The following is a 22,005-nucleotide window of genomic DNA, read 5'->3' as shown; positions in this document are numbered from 1 at the left end:
TTTTCGTTGCTACTTCATAACTGTAATTTTGCTACTGTTATGAATCATAATGTAAATATCTGATATGCAGGATGTATTTTCAGGGGTTGCAACCCACAGGTTGAGAACCACTGTAAGATGTAATAGGCTTTCAAGGGAAGAGGAAGATCCTCACCTGCTTTCTAGAAATTTGTAAGTTAGTACTTTGGGAACTGCAGATGTTACTCCTGTAAGCTTTTACCCAACATAAATGCTATAATTAATATACTTATTTTCTTCTAATAAATATATGGCATACAGGACATTAATGTTTATAACCTGGTCTGAGAACCCAATTTTCCTAAATCTTATAATACTCATTTTCTCAGGATAAGAAAAAAACAATTTAAAAGTAAATGACAGCTCTGACCAATGTGGCTCAGTTAGCTGGAGTGGCATCTTGTACACCAAAAGGTAGCGGATTTGACTCCTGGTCAGGGCATATACCCAGGTTGTGGGTTTGATTCCTCAGTTGGAGTCCATGCAGGAGGCAACTGATCAATATTTCTCTCTCACATTGATGTTTCTCTCTCCCTCCCTCTCCCAAACCTTAGTTAAAATGTTGCTATGAAGGTATCTTGTAGATATGATTAACATATACCATCAGTTGACTTTAAATAAAACAGATTATATTCCATAATGGAGGTGGGCCTTGTTCAATCAGTTGAAGACCTTAAGAGGAACACTTGAGATTTTCCAGAAAAGAAGGAATTCTGGTTCAAGGCTGTAATAGAGACTTCCCAGACTGCTGGCCTGCTCTACAGATTTCGGACTCCAGATTGCACTTTCAACTTTTACCTGAATTGCCAGCCTACTAGTCTGCCCTACAGATTTCATACTTGCCAGTCTCCTAGTGGCTCTGTTTCTGTGGAGAAACCTGGGGTTCATTTTGCCTCTAACAACAGGTACCGGGTTTTCTTGGCTGTCTAAACACTGGGCCCCAGACCTGTCCTCTTTCCATTCCCAAAATCAATATCTCCATATCTTGATCCCCCTTGTTCCCAGGGGATATTATCTGAAATGTTAAATTAGTTCTCAATAAAGAGTTAATTGTTGGTGAGCAACTTTATAGAGGAGGAACTTAAAAAGCATCTACTGGGGTGGGTAGGCTCTATCTCCCTTCCTCTCTGAAATCAATAAAAATATATTTTTAAAAAGATTATGTATCTAGCTCACAGGAAAACTTGAATCTAAATCTCTTGAATTTTAGTTATACGCTCTTTTGTATAAAAATAAATAATTCAGGCCCTGGCCAACTGGCTCAGTTGGTTGGAGTGTCATCCTGTACACCAAAAGAGAGGTTTCAGGTTTGATCCCCAGTTGGGGAATGTATGGGACACAAATGATTGATGTTTCTCACATTGATGTTTCTCTCTCTCTTTCTCTCTCCCCCCCCCCCCCCTTCTCTAAAATCAATAAAAACATATCCTCGGGTGAGGATTAAAATCACACAATAAAAACATAAATATTTCAGGCATAAAGCAAAGGGGATCATACAATGGAACATCTGTATCTCTGCCACCCAGTTTAAGAGGTTAAATGTGGTGTTTATAATTTCCGTGCTGTTTTTGTATTTTTACTTCACATGACTGTTTCCATAAACACTACTTAGTGGTTGTTTGCATGTATTTAAACATCTCTATGATAGGCCATATGTTGTCTATATCTTTCTGCGATCTGTCTTTCCTCTCAAAATTATATTGTTCAGATTTAACTAACTCAAAAATACATCTAGCTTTGGTGCTTTAATTTTAATTTTTGAATAGCATTCTTCATCTACTCTCCTATTGATTCATATTTTATTATTTCCAATTTGTTGCTATTCAATGTACCAGGAATATTCCTATGTGTGATTTCTATGATGTATGTTTATGTGGTGCTGACCTCTTTACATCACACCAAGTAAGTGCCAGGGAGGGGGGAGGAAGAGAGGAGGAGCATCACGCCCTTACCTCCCAGATGCTCCCTTCTCCCCTTAGAAGGTAGAGGGCTGGGGACTGTAATTGGCTGGTGGGGGTGGTGGAGCAGAATTAGGTGCATTTTTTCATTGACTTTTGATTGAGATAGTTACTCTATTTTGAATTTTAGATACCATTAAAAAAGGGTGTGAGTTTTTTGTTGTTGTTGTTTTTTCTGTTTATAAGGAAATGTACTGGTTAAAAATGGTCATGCTATCCTGTTAATCCAAAGAAGTCACTCTATAATAGTGCAACATTCAGAATGGTGACAGGTTATAGGGTGAAAGATTTAGGAATGGCAGCAAGCCTTTGAGCATTTCTCAATTCCTCAAATAGATGTTTCTGTCTTCATTACTCAAATCCTAAGCCCCTTCCTGACTATAAATTCTCTCTAGCTAGGAAAGAGGTTTTGTGAACTGGTCATTGACAGGCTTATAGCACATGGGCACATTTTGTTTGGTTGGTTTGGTATTTGAAATAGTTTTTGAAATAATGAGGGCATTTTATATAAAAATCTGGCTTTCTGTCTTCTCTAGCAATGTTAGGCTAGTGCTACATTGACAGAGAATATGCTCTCTGATTTGACACAGTCCCTACCTCTCCCTATCTACACCAATAAAAGAGAAACATGCAAATTAACCATACCTTCACAATGCCCACAAACCATGCCCACCAGTCAATTAGGAGTATGCAAATTAGTGGGACAAAGATGGCGGCAGCCACGGAGCCAACCAGAGCAGGCAGGAGGCTTGGGGTGCCCAGGCGACAAAGGAAGCCAAGCTTCACTCCTGCCTGAGCCGGCGCCAAGGAGGGGCCTGTGGGCGGCAGCCACGGAGCAGGCCAGAGTGCGGGGAGGCTTGGGTTGCCGGGACCAGCTGCTGAGAGAGGGGCCTGCAAATGGCCCTCAGCTCTCACCCAGGCTGGCCAGGCCCCCCAGCAGGGACCCCTACCCTGAAGGGGGTGTGGCCAGCCTGAAAACAGCCCTCAGACCCTCACCCAGGCTGGCCAGGCCCCCCAGCAGGGACCCCTACCCTGAAGGGGGTGTGGCCAGCCTGAAAACAGCCCTCAGCCCCTCACCCAGGCTGGCCAGGCCCCCCAGCGGGGACCCTCACATAATGGGGGCATGACTGGCCTACAAACTGACCCAGCCCCTCGTTACTGGCCTGAAAACCACCATAGGCCCCTTGTCCAGGCCACCCCATGCCCCAAGGGAACCCCTACGCTGATCCGGGACACCCTTCAGGGCAAACCAGCTGGCCCCAACCCGTGCAACAAGCCTCTATCTATACTAATAAAAGGGTAATATGCTAATTAGACTGGGAAACCTTCCAGGAGACCTTCTGGACAAAGCCATGGTGGCGGGGCCAAGGTAGAGGCGGTTAGGGGCCAAGAGGGGAGGGCAGTTGTGGGTGATCAGGCCAGGATGGGACGGCAGTTGTTGGTGATCGGGCCAGTGGGGGGGGGGGGAGGGGCGTTGTGGGTGATCAGGCTGGCAGGCAGAGTGGTTAGGGGCAATTAGGCAGGCAGGCGAGCGGTTAGGAGCCAGCAGTCCAAAATTGCAAGAGGGGTCCCAGATTGGAGAGGGTGCAGGCCAGGCTGAGGGACTGCCCCCCCCCCCCCCCACCCCCGGGCCACGAGTTTGATTATACGAGACCTTTCTACTCATTTCATCACCTGCCTGGCCCTGGTACCCATCTGAGTTGATCACCTCTGCTGTCAGGCCTTTCATATTTCTTATGCTGAGCAACTGAAGTCAGTTACACAAAGACCTCAAGTTCATGAAATGCTAGGGCCTCTCCCATAGAAATTCACTGTAGGCCACATAGACCAATTTACAGGAATGAAGGATTTTTGTTTCTTAGGAAATGGATGTTTCAGTTTCAGTGTTGAGTCAAGAAAATGTTGTTGCTGATTCAGAGAAGCTCAGTGTAACCTGACCTCGAGTCCAGCTGTGCTGCATGTGTTTCCTGGATTCTGTGCACAGTCACAGGATGTGTTATTTAAAAATATATTTTTTTAATGATTTCAGAGAGGAGGGAAGAGAGAGATAGAAACATCAATAATGAGAGTGAATCATTGATCAGCTGCCTCCTGCATACCCCACACTAGAAATTGAGCCTGAAACCCTGGCATGTGCCCTGACCAGGAATCAATCCATTACCTCCTGGTTCATAGGTCAATGCTCAACCACTGAGTCATACAGGCTGTGCAGAATGTATTTTTACAACTGGCTTTCAGGGAAGTGGTGGGAGAAAGAGAAGTTACAGGGGCCAATTTCACTCTTTTGAGTTACATTTTGTGCTTATGTGTTGCCATATCTTACGTGTAAGCTAGACATAGACCCTGTTAGGGTTTCCTAGGATTGTTTTCACAATTAATGACTCTAGAATTTTGGGGATATATTCAGCAGAATTCTAAAATGATTAGCTCTGAATATTTTGAGTAGCAGATGCAGTTATTTAGAAATTTCTGTGATTTGCCTAACATCATTTTGGTGAACTCATATGTCACAACATGTGTTATTTTGGCAAGATGGACAGCTATGTGGGCAGCATTCACTGGTGGGAAGATGCCAGTCCTCAACATGACCCAGGCCTGTCAGTCCCCACTCCACACTGCTGTCCCAGGTCTAAACTTTTCATACCACCAGCCTGAATGGTTTCAGCAATCTAACTTCTCCTGACCTCCAGATTACATCCTTTCTCTCCTACAAATTCTAGCTCCAAGTGTGTCAACCTCATGAAAAGAGTTCTATTCCCCCAGCATTATCCTTGACCCACAGTCCTCACTAAGTACTTAACAACTGTTGCAATAACAACGGCTATTGATTGCATCACAGCTGAATACCTCCCCCTTGGTGTTAAATTTTAATCATGTTTCTAAGTATGTGATCTCACATGTCCTGTGCAGTGTTCTCTAGCAGTGCTTAGCATTATAGGCAGACCGAAGGCTATATAACTATCCTGCAGCTGTACAGAAGTTATCATCTTTGTTCTGCAAGAAAGATATGGAACAATGCAAGTTCTAGAGAACAACTAGCTGAAAAGCCATTGAATAGGAAGATTCTGTACAGGCCTAAACTATTCAGTTACCCTTTATGCATTAATAGCACAGTGGCTATTTCTTATTTCATGTTAGGAGAGAACAAGAGATGAAAAAGAAAAATCATGACTACTCATAGCACTGTTCATTTCCCTCCTGTTTGTGGTGACAACTTTTTGGTGCATCTGAAAAAGAAAAATCCCAGTGACGGAATAAAATTAGTGAGCAAATTGTTCTGTTTATAGGCTAAAAGATGGCGGAACAAAAAGTCAATCCAAAACAGACCAGTGGTCAAGAAGATGGTGTAGGTAAATGTGGGACTCACATCCTCCCAAAACCACATCAAAATTACAATGAAACTACAGAACAACCATCATTGAGAACCACCTGAAATCTAACTGAACAGAAGTCCTATAACTACAGATATAAAGCAGAAGCCACATCGATACTAGCAGGAGGGGAAGAGACTCTGAATGAGCTGGTCCCACACCTACATGTGGTGGTAAAGATAGGGAGGGATATCTTGCTGCTGAGGTGCCCCTTGAGGAGTGAGAGGTCCTAGTCCCATACCAGGCTCCCCAGCCCAGGGTTCCAGTGCCAGAAAGGGAAGTCCCCATAACTTCTGGCTGTGAAAACCAGCTTGGATTGAGGCTGAGGAAGATGGAGGTTTCCTGGAGTCTCAGGCAGTTCCTCTTAAAGGGTCCATGCACGAACTTGCTCAGACTCGCTCACTCTGAGCTCCAGTGCTGTGGCGGAAGCTTGAAAGGCATGTGAGGGGCACATTGGGAGGAACTGAATTGTGTGGCATCAGAGCAAGGGCTGGAGGGACAGCTTTCTCCCAGACAGAAGTGCTGGCAGAGGCCATTGTTCCTTTGATGAACCCTCCCCGTCACAGAGCTGGCAGGCAGGCTCCATATCTGAGTCTCCATCAACCTGGCTTCACATTGTTCACCCTGCCCTGGTGAGTCCCTGAGACTCCACCCCACCCAACTTGCAGGCCCACCCAAGCCATTTTCAGTGGCTTTTCCATACAAACAGCCATCTTGGCTCATGCTTTGGACTTTCCTAGAATCTTTCAAACAAGCAGCATCTGGCCTTGGCATAACCCCTACCTCTCACTAAGTGGCCTCAGTCCCAGCACTGCAGCATCCAGGCTTGGTTCGCAGCTTGGCCTCTCCTGGGCACCTCTAAGCTCAGCATATTTAGTAGCCATCTGAAGATTGCTCCATAGCTCATGCTGGGTGGCCCTGGGAAGGGCACAGGTGGTGGCTGACCTTGGTCTGCACTTCTCAGGAGGCCCAAGAGTCAGCACACCCAATAGACAGCTTCAGACCACACCCAAGCACCTCCATGAGTGACACACTCAAAGGGCAGACATAGCCAGCACCAGAGCCCCACTGAAGAATGTCCTGCTCCATGGGGTGAGCCCTGCACAGCAGATCCTCCATAATAGTCACAGCCAGTCCTTACAGCCAATTGACCTGTGGGTGAATCCCTCCCATGGACACGCCAATAGCAATCAAGACTCAAATACAACAGGAGGGTGCACACAGCCTACACAGGGGGTGCACCTGGAATTCCAAGATTGGGTAATCAGGAAGGTTGTGCCACTGGGCATCATAGGACACCTACTACATAAGGCCACTCTACCAAGTCTAGGAGACATAGAAACTCTACCTAATACATAGAAACAAACACAGCGGGGCAGCCAAAATGAGGAGACAAAGAAACATGTACCAATGAAAGAACAGAACAAAACTCCAGAAAAAGAACTAAACAAAATGGAGACAAGCAATCTACTAGATGCAGAGTTTAAAACACTGGTTATAAGGATGCTCAATGAACTTAGGGGGAAGAGCAGATGAAATTATGTTTCTTGTTTTCCTGATAATTTGAATAGAGAGATAAGATACATAAAAATGGAGCTAGAAAACATTTTTTAAAAGTCAAAAATGAAGAATGACGAATACTTTACAGTGAATCAACAGTAGAGTATATAAAGCAGAGGATCAATCTGCAATTTGGAAGATAAGGAAACAGAAAATACCTAATCAGAACAGTAAAAAAAAATAGGAGGACAATGTAAGGAGCTTCTGGGACAATTTCAAACCTACCAACACTTACATCAGTCAGGGTGCTGAAAAGAGAACAGAGAGAGCAAGGAATAGAAACCTATTTGAAAAATAATGACAGAAAAACTTCTTTAACCTGGAGAAGGAAACAGATATACAAGTCCAGGAAGTGCAGAGTGTCCCAAACAAGATGAATCCAAAGAGGTTCATCCCAAGACACATCATAATTAAAATGCCAAAGGTTAAAGACAGAGATTCTTAAAGGCAACAAGAGCAAAACTCTTAGTTACCTACATGGGAGCTCCATAAGACTGCCAGCTGATTTCTCAACAGAAACTTTGCAGGCCAGTAGGAATTGGCACAAAATATTCAGAGTAATGAAAAGCAAGGACCTATAACCAAGATTATCCCACCCAACAAAGCTATCATTTAGAGTCAAAGGACAGACAAAGAGCTTCCCAGACAAGAAAAAGCTAAAGGAATTCATCCCTACCAAACCAGTATTATAAGAAATGTTAAAGGGTCTTCTTTAAGAAGAAAAAAGGAAAAAAAATATAAATAATAAAATGGCAATAAATACATATATATAAACAATTACTTTAAATGCAAATGGATTAAATGCTCCATTCAAAAGATATATAGTGGCTGAATGGATAACAAAAACAAGACCTTTACATATGCTGTCTATAAGAGACTCACTTCAGATCAAAAGACACACAGACTGCCCTAGCTGGTTTGGCTCAGTAGATAGAGTGCTGGCCTGTGGACTGAAGGGTCCCTGGTCCTATTCCAGTCAAGGGCACATGCCCGGGTTGTGGGCTCGATCTCCAGTAGGGGGTGTGCAGGAGGTAGCCAATCAATGATTCTCTCTCCTCATTGATGTTCCTATCTCTCTCTTCCTCTCCATTCCTCTCTGAAATCAATAATAATTAAAAAAAGAAACAGACCGAGAGTAAAAGAATGGAAAAAGATATTTCATGAAAATGGAAATTACAAAAAAGCTGGGGTAGCAATAATTATACCAGACAAAATATATTTTTAAACAAAGGCTATAACTAGACAAAAAAGGACAGTAATTCCACTTCTGGGTATTTATCAGAAGAAACCCAAAACACTAAATGAAAAAGACATATGCATCCATATGTTGATTGCAATATTATTTACAATAGCCAAGAGATGGAAGCAACTTACGTGCTCATCAGTAGATAAATGGATAAAGAAGTGGTGCACATATACAATAGAATATGACTCAGCCATAAAAAAAAAAAGAATGAAATCTTGCCATCTGCAACAACATGGATAGACTTAGATAGGTTTATGAGTGACATAAATCAAAGAGAGAAAGACAAATGCCATTTGATTTCACTTATATGTGGAATCTAAAAAACAAAACAAAGCAACAAACAGACCAGAAAGACTCATATGTAGAGAACATTTTGATGGTTGCTAGGTGGTAGGGGTGTTGGGGGAATGGGTGAAAAAAGTGAAGAGATTAAGAAGTACAAATTGGTAGTTACAGAATAATCATGTAGATGTAATATACAGCATAGGGAATCTAATCAATAATACTGTAATAACTATGTATGGTGCCAGATGAGTACTAGATTTGTCAGGGCTATCACTTGTAAGTTATATAAATGTCTAATAACTGGTTTGTACACCTGGAACTAATGTGATGTTGTATGTCAACTGTAATTGAAAAATAAAAAAGTATTTTAAAAAGTAAATCCAGCCCTAGCTGGTTTAGCTCAGTGGATAGGGCATTGGCCTGTGGACTGAAGGGTCCCGGGTTTGATTCCAGTCAAGGGCACATGCCTGGGTTGCGGGCTCAATCCTCAGTAGGGGGCATGCAGGAGGCAGCTGATCAGTGATTCTCTCTCTCTCTCCCTCTCCTTCTCTCTCTGAAATCAATAAAAATACATTATATATATACACTAGAGGCCCAATGCATGAAATTCATGCAAGAGTAGAACTTCCTTCCCTCTCCGGCATCCCCCCCCCCCCACCTTGCTGCCAGCACCGGCTTCCCTCTGGCACCCGGGTCCCAGGCTTCACTCACAGTACTGGCTTTGTCTGGAAGGATGTCCGGAAGGACATCTGGTCTAATTAGCATATCAGGCTTTTATTATTATAGATAAAAAGAGTAAATCCAAATAAACTCACATATAGAAGTCTAAATGTCTCAGTGGCTTGAGAACTCAGCCCGAATGATGAGTAATGTAAAACTATACCCATTGGCAAGATTGTGAACAAAGAAGGCCCCCATTGCCATTCCTTTGTCTGACCCTGACCCCACGCACTCAGAGGCCAAGGGATTGCTACTTTGGGATTCAGTCCAGGAAATGTCTGGCTCCAGAATTTTCTCTCCCTCTTCTGCTTTAGTATTTACCGCCACTTCCTTCCCTCTGCCCTACATAGAGCAGAAGGTCTGATCAATTAATTTGCACTAAGATGTAAATGACTGATACTGGTTCAAAGTAACTCAGGGTGGAAGCCAAAATTTCTTATAATTGGATGCTGCTCCCCACTGTTTCCCTGGTTTCATTTTTCTCAATCCCTGATTTCACATGTTCCTTCCCACTTTTATTTTCTTCCAGGGCTTGATGCCCATCTCCTGCAGTTTCCTGTTTATCTAAATTCAGTCTGCCTCTAATTCTGTTTTTAGTAACTCTCTAATGACCATCTTGGGTCTCTAATTCAGCAATGCAGTCTCCTTCAAGAGCATTTGTACTTGAAAGGAGCCCAATGATTAACTCAGAGGGATTGCCCTGGAATGTTGGAGTTTCGGGGGAGGCCTCTCTCTAATGCCTGAAGTAGGTGCTCCCATTCTCTGTTGTTCTTATACATCATAAACCTGCATATTTGGCCTTTGGTTTAAATCCCTAGAAAGACCTTGGTCAATCCTTTAGGACAGTGCCACCAAAAGTGTGGTCTACAAGCTGGTGCTGGGAGGTGAACTGTTTATTTGTTCACAATGAGATAAGTACAGAAGTATAGGGTAAACATTTAGAAAATTTTATAGTAATTATTTTACTAGGTTATATTTTTCATCATATTCAATTGTCATTTTATACTTATTAACTCTAGTAAAAATTGGGCTTATTGCTTTATGTCTTTGTTTTTTTCTATTTCATTATTAGTAATTTTCCCATATTATAAAAGTACCAATTCTAACATATTAGAAATTTGAAAAAAAAAACAAAATGGTTCTTTAGCATAGAGAGTTTGAGAAATAGAAATCTAGAGACCTTTTTTTGGAAATCTGGTCTCTATAGCTCACAATTCTTGCTGGATTCTTTTCTTGGCTTTGCCATTGGCCCAGCGGGTCAATGAACAAGTTGCTCAAGTACTTTGGGTTGAGACCTTTTCTTTCCATTGCCTAAAGATAATTATAATGTAAAGTGTATTCAGATTGAGCCCATTTTTATTAAGCACTTTTGAAACAAAGGGCCACAAGTTTTGGAGTCAGACCTGTGTTCAAGCCCAGCTGTATCACTTCAGAAATATTTTCTGAGCTTCAGTTTCTTCATTTACAAAATAGACGTGATTCCTTGCCTCAAGCAGTTTTTGTGAAATTAACTGCAAAGGGTCTAGCACAATGCTGTCCAACAGAACTTTCTGCAAAGATGGAAATTAGTAATATCTGCTCTGTCCCATACAGACCCACGTGGCTACTGAGCACTTGCAATATTTAGGCACTTAAAATGTGACCGAGGAATTGAATTTTTATTTCAATTAAATTTAAAAACCACATGTGACTAGTATATTTTACAAAGAAGTTTAGCCTATGTACCTGCATGTAGTATGTTCAATGTTTAAAGTTTTCTTGAAGAACTGTATTTGCCAGGTAATGTTTTAGAGTTAGACACTGGACATATATTGGTGAATAAGAGAAACATAGCCCCTGTACTTATGAAACTTAAAGACTAACAGATGAAACAGAACTTGACCTTGTTTTTTACAATAATGTCAGTATCACCCTGGAGCCCTGATCTGTTGAATGGTCCCTCTTAGTGGGGGATGGTAAATGAACCTTTTATGGACTGGCAACGGCTGCCCTCCCCAAAAACCTCTGTGTGCAGAGCTGGTCTGAGGTATAAGCGGGTAAATGTGCTGAGGAGCCAAGGAGCTTTCTGGACAGAAAGGGACTAAAATTGACCCTCTCCAATAGACTGAGGAGTTCAGAACAGAAATGACTCCAGAGAAGGAAGTCAGGACTGGTATCCCAGGCTCCACATGAAGGTTTGAGAGCAGAAGAGGCTGGCTGTGCACAGCTGTGGCTGAGGCAGGAAGGCCCTTCTCCCTTATCAGCCCCTGAGGGTCCTGCTTTGGGAGTGAGGCCAGAACATGTGAGGGGAGCCAGGAGAGTTGTCATCTTGCATCGCTCTGGTCTGTGTGGGGATCTGAACCAGCAAGGGTACCTTTGCATAGTGGATGGAGACACTTGGAGGGAACAGGGATGTTGCATGGCAGTAGTAGAAACCACAGCAGCTTAAAACCAGGGCTCTCTGGTGAACTGACCTAGTTCCCCAGTAGCTTTCTCAGAAGCAGCACTGGCCCTGTGGGCCAAGTAAGCCTCCTGGCAGTTTGTGGGAGTTGGGGAAGTACATACTGTAAGAAGGAGACACTGGACTTTTTGCTAAGATGGGAAGGCTGGTGGCTTGAGGAATTAATTGGAAAATGAAAAGAGATGCAATTGCGGTTTTAGCTCAAGCTATTAAAATAGGTCCTATGTACTTGTGTGCTGAGTATACTGAAGGAAGAAGTAGGTGCTAGGCAAGCACCTGACAAGGGAATTTAATGTAATGGGTGTGGTGAGGGGGTAGATTCAGGGGAGGCTTGATGAAGTGACAGCTTAGTGGAGACTTAATGGATGACACCAACTCAGATGGACAAGGAAAAAGTAATTTAAAAAGAGCAAATACTATATGAGAAACTCAGATTTGAAAGAGAGGGATGTCTCTGAAGACTAGAAAATCCTTTATGGCTAAAGCATGGGTAACAAAGGTGATAGTGGTGCCGTATAAAACTGAACACATGAGTCACACCTCCCAATGGGTGTGTGAGCAATGGGAAGTCATGGAAGAGATCTGAACAGAGGAGACATGATAGATTTGAGAAATTAAAAGCCCATGCTAGCTAAAAGTGAAAGTCAATCATATTGGAGACAGCAGGAGTGGATGCAGGGAGTTGAGTGAGGAGGGTTCTGCCCTAGTCCAGGTTGAACCTTGGTAGTGGCAGTGAGATTGGATTAATCAACTGCGAAATGTTCATTCCCAGGTCGCTTCCCACTTTAAAGATAGAAAAATAATCTCAAAGGAGTTAGGTGATTCGTGCAAGACCACAGAACCAATAAATGATAGCACCAGCTCCACATCTAACCTTCTGACTTTGGTTTAAAGCTCTATCCACAGAACCAGTGGTTCTCAACCTTTTTTCATGACACATGAGTTTTTGCGCATGGCCACCACGTTTCCACACTTGTATCCGTGTATCTCCTATGTAAGAAAGCAGATTCCAATGCATGAGAGTTAGAGAGGGAGGTTATTATACAGGCAACCATGATTTCACTCTGCTTCATTAAAAACAAACAAACAAAGGAATCACTTGCAAATTTATTCATTCAGCCCTTATTAGTAACCAGCTCTCCACTGCAGTTGGTGCTTGAGCCTTGCACTCAGGAGCTACTGATGTCCTCACTCACTCTAGAGATTGAGATGAGGGATGAAGGGAGGATTTTTCCCCTGCTCTACCTTTGAGTATAACTCCACTTTATTCTCCAAAAGGGAATAAGGACAGAAGGCTCTACTGCTCATTTCTGAGGTGACTAAAGGGTTCTCAGGCCCCAGGCCTGGAAATATGGTATAAAGATAATATTCTAATAAACTGCACTGCATCTGCCATGACTCTGAGGTCACATATTTGCAGAAGTAATTCTGTTTAGTCAAAGTTTTGTCCAACAAGAACTTGTGATTCCCTCTTTATGGCGGAGTGTCCTTCCCCTCCACTTTTGTCATTTCTCTCTTCTTCCTCCTTCCCTTTTCCTTTCTCCCCCCTCCCTTCTTTTGACAATGGTTCCTTTAAATCTACCTTAGAGGGGTTTGTGGATATTACCCAAGCTAATGCATATAGAGGGTAATGGGCAAAAATAAAGTATGATAATATTTCATGACAGATGAGAATATAGAAGTTAGATTGTAAATGTGGGAAAACAGCCACCTAAACATCGCCCAATCCTCAAATAGTGATCACCCCAAATTCTATTGAGTTACTCCCAGATGCCATTTCTTTTTCTATAGACAAGGCTGTGTATCAATCTTGGGAGGAGCTGATTGGGTGCTGACAAAGGGATAGTTTAGGGAAGCACCAGATGGGACTGCAGATATTCAGGCCAGCGCTCCAAGGCTGCAGGCATGCTGTGTCCCGGCTGGCACAGTAGGAGTGGGGATCTGCTGAAAGACCTCAGGGTGCCACCAAACAGGTGCTTCCCCACCCCCAAAACACCTCACACACTTTTCTCCTTTTCTTACCCAACCAGGAGATTCAGATTCCTGGGGGTAAGGGGAGGGCTTAGCCCAGCTCATATCCAGAATGAGGCAAGGAGAGCTGAGAGCTGAAGGAGTTGTCAGAAAGGATCCTGGCATCTTCCCACCAGTGAATGCTGACCACATAGCTGTCCAACATTGCCAAAATAACACCAATCTCATGAGGCCGATGGCACTTCTCGGCTTAAAGAATAAAGCAAAAGATTTCAGCCACAGAAACAAAATATTCCTTTTATAAAATATTCAGTGTAAGAGTTTTAGCTCACTGAAGACTAGAGCCATTTTCTTCTGGGGGAAAAATCATCAGGACAAACCCAAAGCAATTAATAACCATTGAGTGGATTTTGTATGAAACCGGGAAGCAGGAGGCCAGTGGTGAAAGCAGAGCCCTTCACTGCAGACACCCAGTCCACATGGTTACTGTGAATAAAACTCACCTACCTTTTCTTGAAGAAAGCTTTTGGCAGAGTTGTTTTTTCAGGATTATCATTGTAACTATGAATATTAAAGCAATGACGAAGGAAGGGATGATAATATGAAGCAGCCAAGTTGAAGGGACCTCGGGTTCCATCTCACCTGGGTGAAAGAAAAGCACCACAATTACATGGTAGCTCAGATGTAAATCAACAAGTTGGCCTTCTGAGTGTGTGATAACCAACATGGCCAACTTGCACTGAGCATCTAACTCATACTAGGTACTTTCTATGAGCCCTGTGTGAACCAGCTCATTCACTCCTCATAACCACCCTAGGAGGCAGGCTCAACTATAACCCCATTTTACTGGTTAAAAAAATGTGAGACCTAGGAGGCTTTCCCAGAGTTATACAGTAAGCATCAGATCGAGATATAATCTAGGCTGTCTTGTTACAGATTCCATGCTTTGCATCATTCTGACACATGTATCATATTCTATCTATGTATCTATGTATCTATCTACCTATCTACCTATTTACCTATCATCATCATCATTTCTCTTTATCTTTCCAGTAGGGTAGTCTCTCAGTCCAAAACTGTCTCCCTGCTCCTCTGTAATGGTGCTCAAAATCTATATTCATTACTTATTAAATTTCAAAGAATTATAGGATCCTGTGGAAGAAATAAAATCTTATAGGTAGTATTCATATACAAAATCTAGTCATTGAAAATTATAATAATTAGTCCCTTTCCTTGTGATAGCTAATGAAGGTCCTGGCACTGTGGAAAAGATGAGTTTAGTAGAGAAATGGATGAGAAAGTAATTTGGGAGCCTGAGGAAAACCTTATAAAGGGGAGCTATGAATATCTAAAGGTTAGAATGGGAGCCCAGGCTGACCAAAGACAGGGCTGGAGGGGGATTCACTGCAGGGAAAAGGAAGGGGACTCAAGGTAAGCAGTGCCTTTTCCATAAACCTGAAGTTTGCTCCTCTGTCATGGTGCTCATGGAGTCACTTATATGGAATAAACATAGAAAAACCTGGAAACACTGCTCAGGGGAAAAGGTTCAGTCCTGCCCACTGCCTCCCCTCCCCCAACACAGTGCCTTCTAAGAACCATAGGCAGTTTTAGCTGAGAAGGGCATAGACATCATTTAATCTGAGCTCCCTATTTGAGAATTGACAAAGTAAGCTCAAAGATGAGAAATAATCTATCTAATGCAGCGGTTCTCAACCTGTGGGTCGCGGCCCCTTTGGCGGTCAAACGACCCTTTCACAGGGGTCGCCTAAGACCATCCTGCATATCAGATATTTACATTACGATTCGTAACAGTAGCAACATTACAGTTATGAAGTAGCAACGAAAATAATTTTATGGTTGGGTCACAACATGAGAAAATGTATTTCAAGGGCCAGAAGGCTGAGAACCACTGATTCTAAGGTCATCACTGCTAAGCAAGTGGCAAAGCTGAAATTGCAAACCCATTTCTCTCTGATCCAAAGCTCTGGCCCAATGGATACTTTTCTCTATCTAAAAGAGCGTGGTGAACACTAAGGAGGAAAAGGAGTAGAAAGACTGGCTCATCCATACATTGGATAACCCAGCCTTCAAAAAAATATTTTTATTGAGGTATAATGGACATACAACATTACATTTGTTTGAGGTGTACAACATAATGATTCAACATTTGTATATACTGTGAAATTATCACCACAGTAAGTCTAGTTACCAAACCTCAATAGATAACCCACATTGATTACAGTCGTCTCCTTCACCCCTACGAAGTGCTATTTAAGCACTTGCCGCATGTTGTACCATGAGTCAGGGAGTCCTGGGACCCTCACTGTTCCCACAACAGGAAAAGTGCCTACCTCAGGGCCTTTATGCAGATCCTTGTCCTGTCCAGTTCCCTTATAGTCCTTTCCACATACAAAAGCTTACTCATCCCCAAAGACTTTCTAACGTTGAACATCCAAAGGAACATCAGTCTGCTTAGATTGTAAGTATTTGAAGTGCAAAGACTTTATCTAAGTCACCTCTGAATCCCCTATAAAGCCAAGCACTGCTACATGAATGATGTCAGTAAGGATTTGTTGGGCTGAATTGACCATCTACTTAGTCCACCTACCCCAATCTTCCTTGTCAGCAGTTACCTTGTGGCAGACTGCCCCTTATTCCTTAAATCCATTCTGCTTTTCTTCCCTAGTGTCAGCTAGGTGTTAGCTGGACACATGGTTTCTCAGAGACTACATTACTAAGCCTCCCCTATAAATAGATATGGCCAGACATGTAAGTTAACTTCAAGCCAAGAGAATGGGTCTTCTCAGTTTTGGCCTTAAAACACTAAATATGCCTCTTTTTCTTTTCTGAAGGCTAAAACGTGGATATGGCAGTGACCCAGCCTTGACAATTCAATAGGAATAACACCCCGGAGAATGGCAGAAAAAGATGGAAAGAACCTGGACCACAGAATGACTATGGAATATAGCTACTTACCTGCTCTGAACCACCTTCTAATTCTGAATATTACATGAGGGAGAAATATACTTTTGTCTTGTTTGAATCACTATATTTTCAGGTCTCTTCGTCTATATATATTATTCTAAACTGTTTTCTAATATTTACATGCTACTTAACAATGATGTGATACTGTATGGGACAGCAGTTTGTTTTAGCCATGCCTCTTGCTAAAGATGCCATTCTTTTTCCTGTTTCCATCTTTTCTGAGTGCTAGGGACTTTACTATTATATTTCATTGAACAGTCCCAATAGCCTTGTAAGGTGGCTATCATTATTTATCCTCATTCAACAAAGGAGGACAAGGGACACTTCTAGGGTGGCTCAAGTTCTCAAAGCCATAGGTAGCAGAGAGGATTTGAAACTCAAGCCCATCTGACTTCAGAGCCCGCATGCTTGACTAATGCCAGAGTCACTGCCAGGCCTCCTAGAAGGGCTTCTCTGCCAGCCCTATAAGAATCTGGGCTCCAGTCTCACTAGATAACTCCTAATGAAAATGCAACAACCGACTGAGCAGATTAAACTCTGTTTTGAAAGGAAAATCGTCTTACTGCTCCTTAATTTCTGATGGAAAGTTAGGATGCTCGGTCATCCATTCTAGAGTCATGGGAGCACCACCCACCCCCAGAATTTCATTGCTGTCTTTGATTCATCGACTTCTGGAAAAACCTGTGGTGGGTCACAGAAATCAGCACTGAGCAGCTGAATTTATGAGAATGAGTAGAAAGAGGATAGTCATAAGACAACTTAAAATGCCTTTGAGAAATAGAAGCTAGGAACCCGTGGGAGGATGTGTGACTGTGGTTAGGTATTTGTACCACAAGCCAGTGTATCATTTGACTGCTCTGACCTGACTGTCCACACAGTCTGGAGGCTGGGATGATGGGTCTGAGATCATCTAAGACTAAGCCTTTAACCCATTAGTCTGACCTTGATTGAGCACTTACTATGAACAGAGTACTCTGTTTTTGCTTTATCTGGGTATAAAGAAGACTCATGTGAATAATTAAAATACATGGAAAATAAAATAGTAATGGAAGAGAAAAGATAAGTACAATCACAGGCAAACAAAGAAGTGGCACAATTGGTCTCAGGAAGCAAGATAAGGGGAGGCTGCTTGTATCCTGGAGTTACCTGAGCTGCCCTAGAGAGAGAGTGGGCTTGGAGCTGGTGAATAATGATTTTTATGTGGAATAAAATGCCTGAGCAAAGAGGTCATGGTGGTGGGAGAGGGTCAAGCAAGTTCAGAGAGTACATGGTGAGGAAGGGGAGCTGACTGGAGCAGAGGATCATGTCAGGGGATAGTAGGGTGACTTTAAAGCTGGGGAGGATGAGTAAAGCTAGGTTGAGAATTTCTAATTGCAAAGATTTCTCCATCTCCCTGTTGGTTGCATTCATGAGTGATATCCCAGGCTTTGATGCAGGCCCCACAGGTCTCTCCCACAACTGTTGACTATTTAGTCAGGTGTGTTGGCTCCCCAGAGAGAGAGGGGCCGCCTTACTTTATTCTTAACTTCTCACAGCCTCAAGGCTTCTGGAGAAATGATCAGTCTGCCCTTATACTTCTCTAACCCGAAGAAAAAACACTGATGCAAAAGGCAGATTCTAGTTGTTTCCAAATTCATCTTAGCCAGGCCTGTATTTCTCTGTGGAGATCCTTATATAAGTGTTCTAGAAAACCACATTCCATCCATCACTTAACCAAACAGAAAATCCCACATATCAAAGGATAGTCGAGTAAACATAAAGGACAGTCGAGGAAAAATAAAGTCCCCTGGGATTGTTAGTATTTAAGCCTCTAAAGCGGTAGTATGAATTAGTTATAGCTTGATTTTCATAAGGTGACAAGTCTGGTGGTCTTAACTGTGATAAAAACAGAAATAAAGATTATTGAAAAGCCAGCTTGCCTAGTTAACTATTTTCATTCAAAGTTGACCCTAAAAATGATGTTTCTAATGTCTTTATTTCTATCAATATCCTTAGCATGACTCCTCTCTTTACCTCACTTCACCGCTAACATTAGTGTTGGAATTGCACAGAGACGTGTAGGTAGGTAGGGAATTGGGGGGCAGTTGGGAGCTTGGAAATTGGACCAGCAGGAAAGAAAAGAATTATTATATTGGTGGAGTAATTTATCTTAATTACCATGAAGAACTTGAAAGCAATTACATAATGGAGGCAAGGAAAACTATGTCTAGAACTCAGGGATCCACCGATTCTGATTCTGGTTACTTCCATGTCCATTAATAACAATGAAAAGGCAATTGTAGCAACCTGAGTCAGCTAAGGGTAAGGCAACTAAGGGTTCAAAGTCTGAGTCCCCCAGGCAAACAAACTATTGCATGTGAAGTGCTGAGTGAGGGAAATCTAGAATGTATGGTGGATGAGATAGATGATAAATATCAATTGGGATCAATTGCAGGAGCAGGAACAGTAGTTTGTTCCACCAATTTTTCCATATCATATCTTTTGCAGGTTCCCTGCCTGAAGGCTCAGAGACAGTGGACTCAATGTAGGGCATGAGTGGGCTTGAACAGTACAAAGATTAGACTTGTAGCCCTGCCTCACTTCCTCTCAACTTGATGCCTGAGTTCAGCCACAGATTGGGTAGAATCCCGGTTGGGCTTTGATTCACTTCATGGTCAGTGATTCTGTCAAGTGGATATTTGCCTTCTGTCCTGGGATGACTCTGATGCTACAGATGCTGGGGGAGCTCACTCAGACCATACACATGCACAGCTCATAGTGGAAGGGAGTTCATTCTCCTGATGACAACTGTCAACCACTGGAGGAGAAAGCAGATGCATTAGTCCTTCGACCTGAAGTCCTATAAGTAAACATCTTAGGAGGCCATCTGTATGCTGCACAGGGAGTCCTTGCATATTTGAGCTCCTGTTGCCCACATCAACTTCGATAATGCGTCCTTATTTTGCTTTTCCTTCTTTCCTCCTAAAACTCTCATTTCTACTCCCTGGGATCAACACCTAAATAATTGCATGCCCAATAGCCCTTATCATAGGCTCAGTTTTGTAAGACAAAGGACAAGAAGTGACATATAATGACAACACAGTTAATTTTCTATAGTCAAATTAACCAGTACTAGGGAATGTCCTTTATTCTGAGATGATATTCTTCATTTGTATGCTAGTAGAATAATGGCTCCCTTCAAAGATGTCCATGTTCTAATCCCTGAAACCTGTGAATATGTTATCCTACATTGCAAGGGGTTTTATAGATGTGATTATATTAAGGAACTTGAAATGGGTCAAGTATCCTGAATTATTGAGTCCCAGTAGTCACAAGGGTCTCTAAAAGGTAGAAAAGGGAGGCAAGAGAGTTAAAGAAAAAGATGTGATGACAGAAGCAGAGGTCTGAGTAATGCAGCTGCTGGCTTTGAAAGTGGAGGAAGGGTCCATGAGCCAAGGAATGCAGATGGCCATTAAAAGCTGGTAAAAAACAAAAAACAAAAAACAAGAAAATGCATTCTTCCTTGATTTGATTTGAGCTTAGTGAAGCCTTTTTCAGACTTCTGGCTCCCAGAAGTGTAAAATAATAAATTTGTATTGTCCTAAGCTCACAAAGTTTGTGGTAATTTGCTATAAGACCACCAGGAGACTTGCACACTTGGTGATAAATGACTTGTCTCTTATGAAATGATTGCGACACTAGATGTTAGTTGCTCTTATTTGGCAAATAAATGTCCTTTCTTGGCACAATGGTCAGGCTTCTACAAGCATTTGACATTTTGCTAGTGTATGAAGTTCTAAAAATATGGGGTTCAGCATAGCCAGTGAGAGCTCTGCAAGATTTTTTGTGAGTGGCCAGTTTTCCTGCAAAACCCCCAAACCATTGATCTGGCAGCAAAGCCAGGAAAGTGATATTCATCCCGCTGAGTGAATAGCTTTTGTGCTGGATATTTTCTGTTTCCTCTTCGGACCCATTAACTACACTTCAACACTCTGTTCTGAGCTCTGAGAGGTTGATCTTTATGGACCAGATCAGTGGACTCCCTTGTTCTCTGACTGCCAGTTGGATCTAGCATAATGGGAGGCACCAGAAGGAGGTCAGAGGGTGGGAGGAGCATGAGGATGGGATATTTATTCACCACTTGCACCCTCTGGCAGTTGCTGCGAGTGGCAGCGTCCTCTTACTGGAGGGCACAGCTCTGCCACATGGCGCTTTCCCTACAGCTCCCTTCGCCAGGTTTCAGTCACCTCTCCAATGTGGTCATGGCTCCCCTACTATTGAAGCCCCAGGGTCCTTCACTATCCTCAGTAGTTTCTTTAAATCCTGATCATAACTTCATAAGTAGTCCCTTTATTACACTCTCCCCAAACTACTCATTCCAAGTGAAACGTGACTGATAGTCAGGAAGGGAAGCTGCTCTTACCTTGAGGGTCAATGATGGCGGAAGTAAGTTCCTCCACATCAGCGTTCCAGAACTCACAGGTGAAGTTTCTGCCAGGGAGCAGCTTTAGGCGCAGGATACTCGTGACCCGGTAGAGGCCGTCAGCGGTCTCCATGTGGCTAGTGTTGGCAGAAAAACTGATATTCGGCCAGGAGACTTCTGCCAGGGGGTACCCTTCAGCCTGGCAGGTGAGCTCTACCTCATCTGTCCCTGGAACTTGAAGGATGCGAGTGTTTATTTTCTTGTAGGAAGCTGGGCGACAGAAGAAGAAAAAAAAATGTCTTTCTTTTCTGATTCCCGTAGAGCTCTGTACCCAATACCATATGAAATTTAAAAAAGTAATCATTATCAATATTAGGTAATAATGCCTTTACTTTTTAAAAACATTTTCTTTGTCCCAGATATGCTATTTTACACACATTGAGTTATTTAAGTATTACAAGACAACAAAAATGGTGTTGTTGATATTCCCAATTTTTGTTGGAGGTAACTGAAGCTAGAGAGGTTGAATGCTTTGTGTGATGAGTGACCTTAGAGTCTGATCTGCAAACCTGAAGTCTTAGGTTAAGCTGAAGGAACAAGAAACAAAAGGACCCTAGTCTAAGTCGTGTTCTCCTGTGTAAATTACCAGAGAAGCCCCAGAATAGGGGGAGGGGAAAATCATGTTCTTATCCACTTATTAGTTTAAAAATGGAGGTCATTTCCCATTTGGTATTAATTCTTGTGTATATTGCCCACTTAGTTTAGAACATGGAGAGGAGCCGGGGAGAGTGGTTCTAATTCCTGACTCCTTCCCCTTAATATACATTATGTCATTTAAACTACACAAGGACCTTGTGAGGTAGGTAAAATTCACATTCTTACTTTGTAAATAAAGAAACAGTTGGAATCAGGAATGGATGGGGGAGGACTTGAACTCATGCCCTTCACAGCTACTGTATTCTCAACTTTGTATTGGAATCATCATCAGAGGATGATTCTCTATGCAACTGAAAATGTCTAGGGATGGAGCAATATAGAGGAAGTGTGTT

At 42.5% G+C, this 22,005-nt stretch overlaps 1 protein-coding gene and 1 long non-coding RNA gene across 11 annotated transcripts in view; one reads left to right on the top strand and one right to left on the bottom strand.

Moving 5' to 3' along the window:
* Nucleotides 1–22,005, top strand: part of LOC139021241 (uncharacterized) — a 92,997-nt gene that overhangs the window by 40,651 nt on the left and 30,341 nt on the right. For 3 of the 5 annotated variants that reach the window (XR_011473416.1, XR_011473415.1, XR_011473418.1), the window contains one exon: nt 16,422–16,627. This is a non-coding gene — a long non-coding RNA (uncharacterized lncRNA). Of the gene's footprint in view, nt 1–14,292; nt 16,628–22,005 lie in introns of those variants that run through there. The other 2 variants (XR_011473414.1, XR_011473417.1) reach the window with 1 other exon arrangement.
* PDCD1LG2 (programmed cell death 1 ligand 2) overlaps nt 1–22,005 on the bottom strand; it is a 53,417-nt gene that overhangs the window by 4,468 nt on the left and 26,944 nt on the right. For 2 of the 6 annotated variants that reach the window (XM_070431610.1, XM_070431612.1), the window contains 3 exons: nt 20,957–21,226; nt 14,077–14,211; nt 12,083–12,588 (listed from right to left, as the gene is read on the bottom strand). In XM_070431610.1, coding sequence (XP_070287711.1) covers nt 12,413–12,588; nt 14,077–14,211; nt 20,957–21,226 — 581 coding nt within the window. In that variant the 3' untranslated portion in view covers nt 12,083–12,412. Of the gene's footprint in view, nt 1–12,082; nt 12,589–14,076; nt 14,212–20,956; nt 21,227–22,005 lie in introns of those variants that run through there. The other 4 variants (XM_070431608.1, XM_070431609.1, XM_070431613.1 and 1 more) reach the window with 3 other exon arrangements.

This window comes from Myotis yumanensis, unplaced genomic scaffold (genome assembly GCF_028538775.1).
Source record: "Myotis yumanensis isolate MYYU_CA2020_CCGP unplaced genomic scaffold, mMyoYum1.0.hap1 SCAF_12, whole genome shotgun sequence".
Taxonomy (NCBI): Eukaryota; Metazoa; Chordata; class Mammalia; order Chiroptera; family Vespertilionidae; genus Myotis; species Myotis yumanensis.
This window is presented reverse-complemented; position numbering and strand designations above follow the sequence as displayed.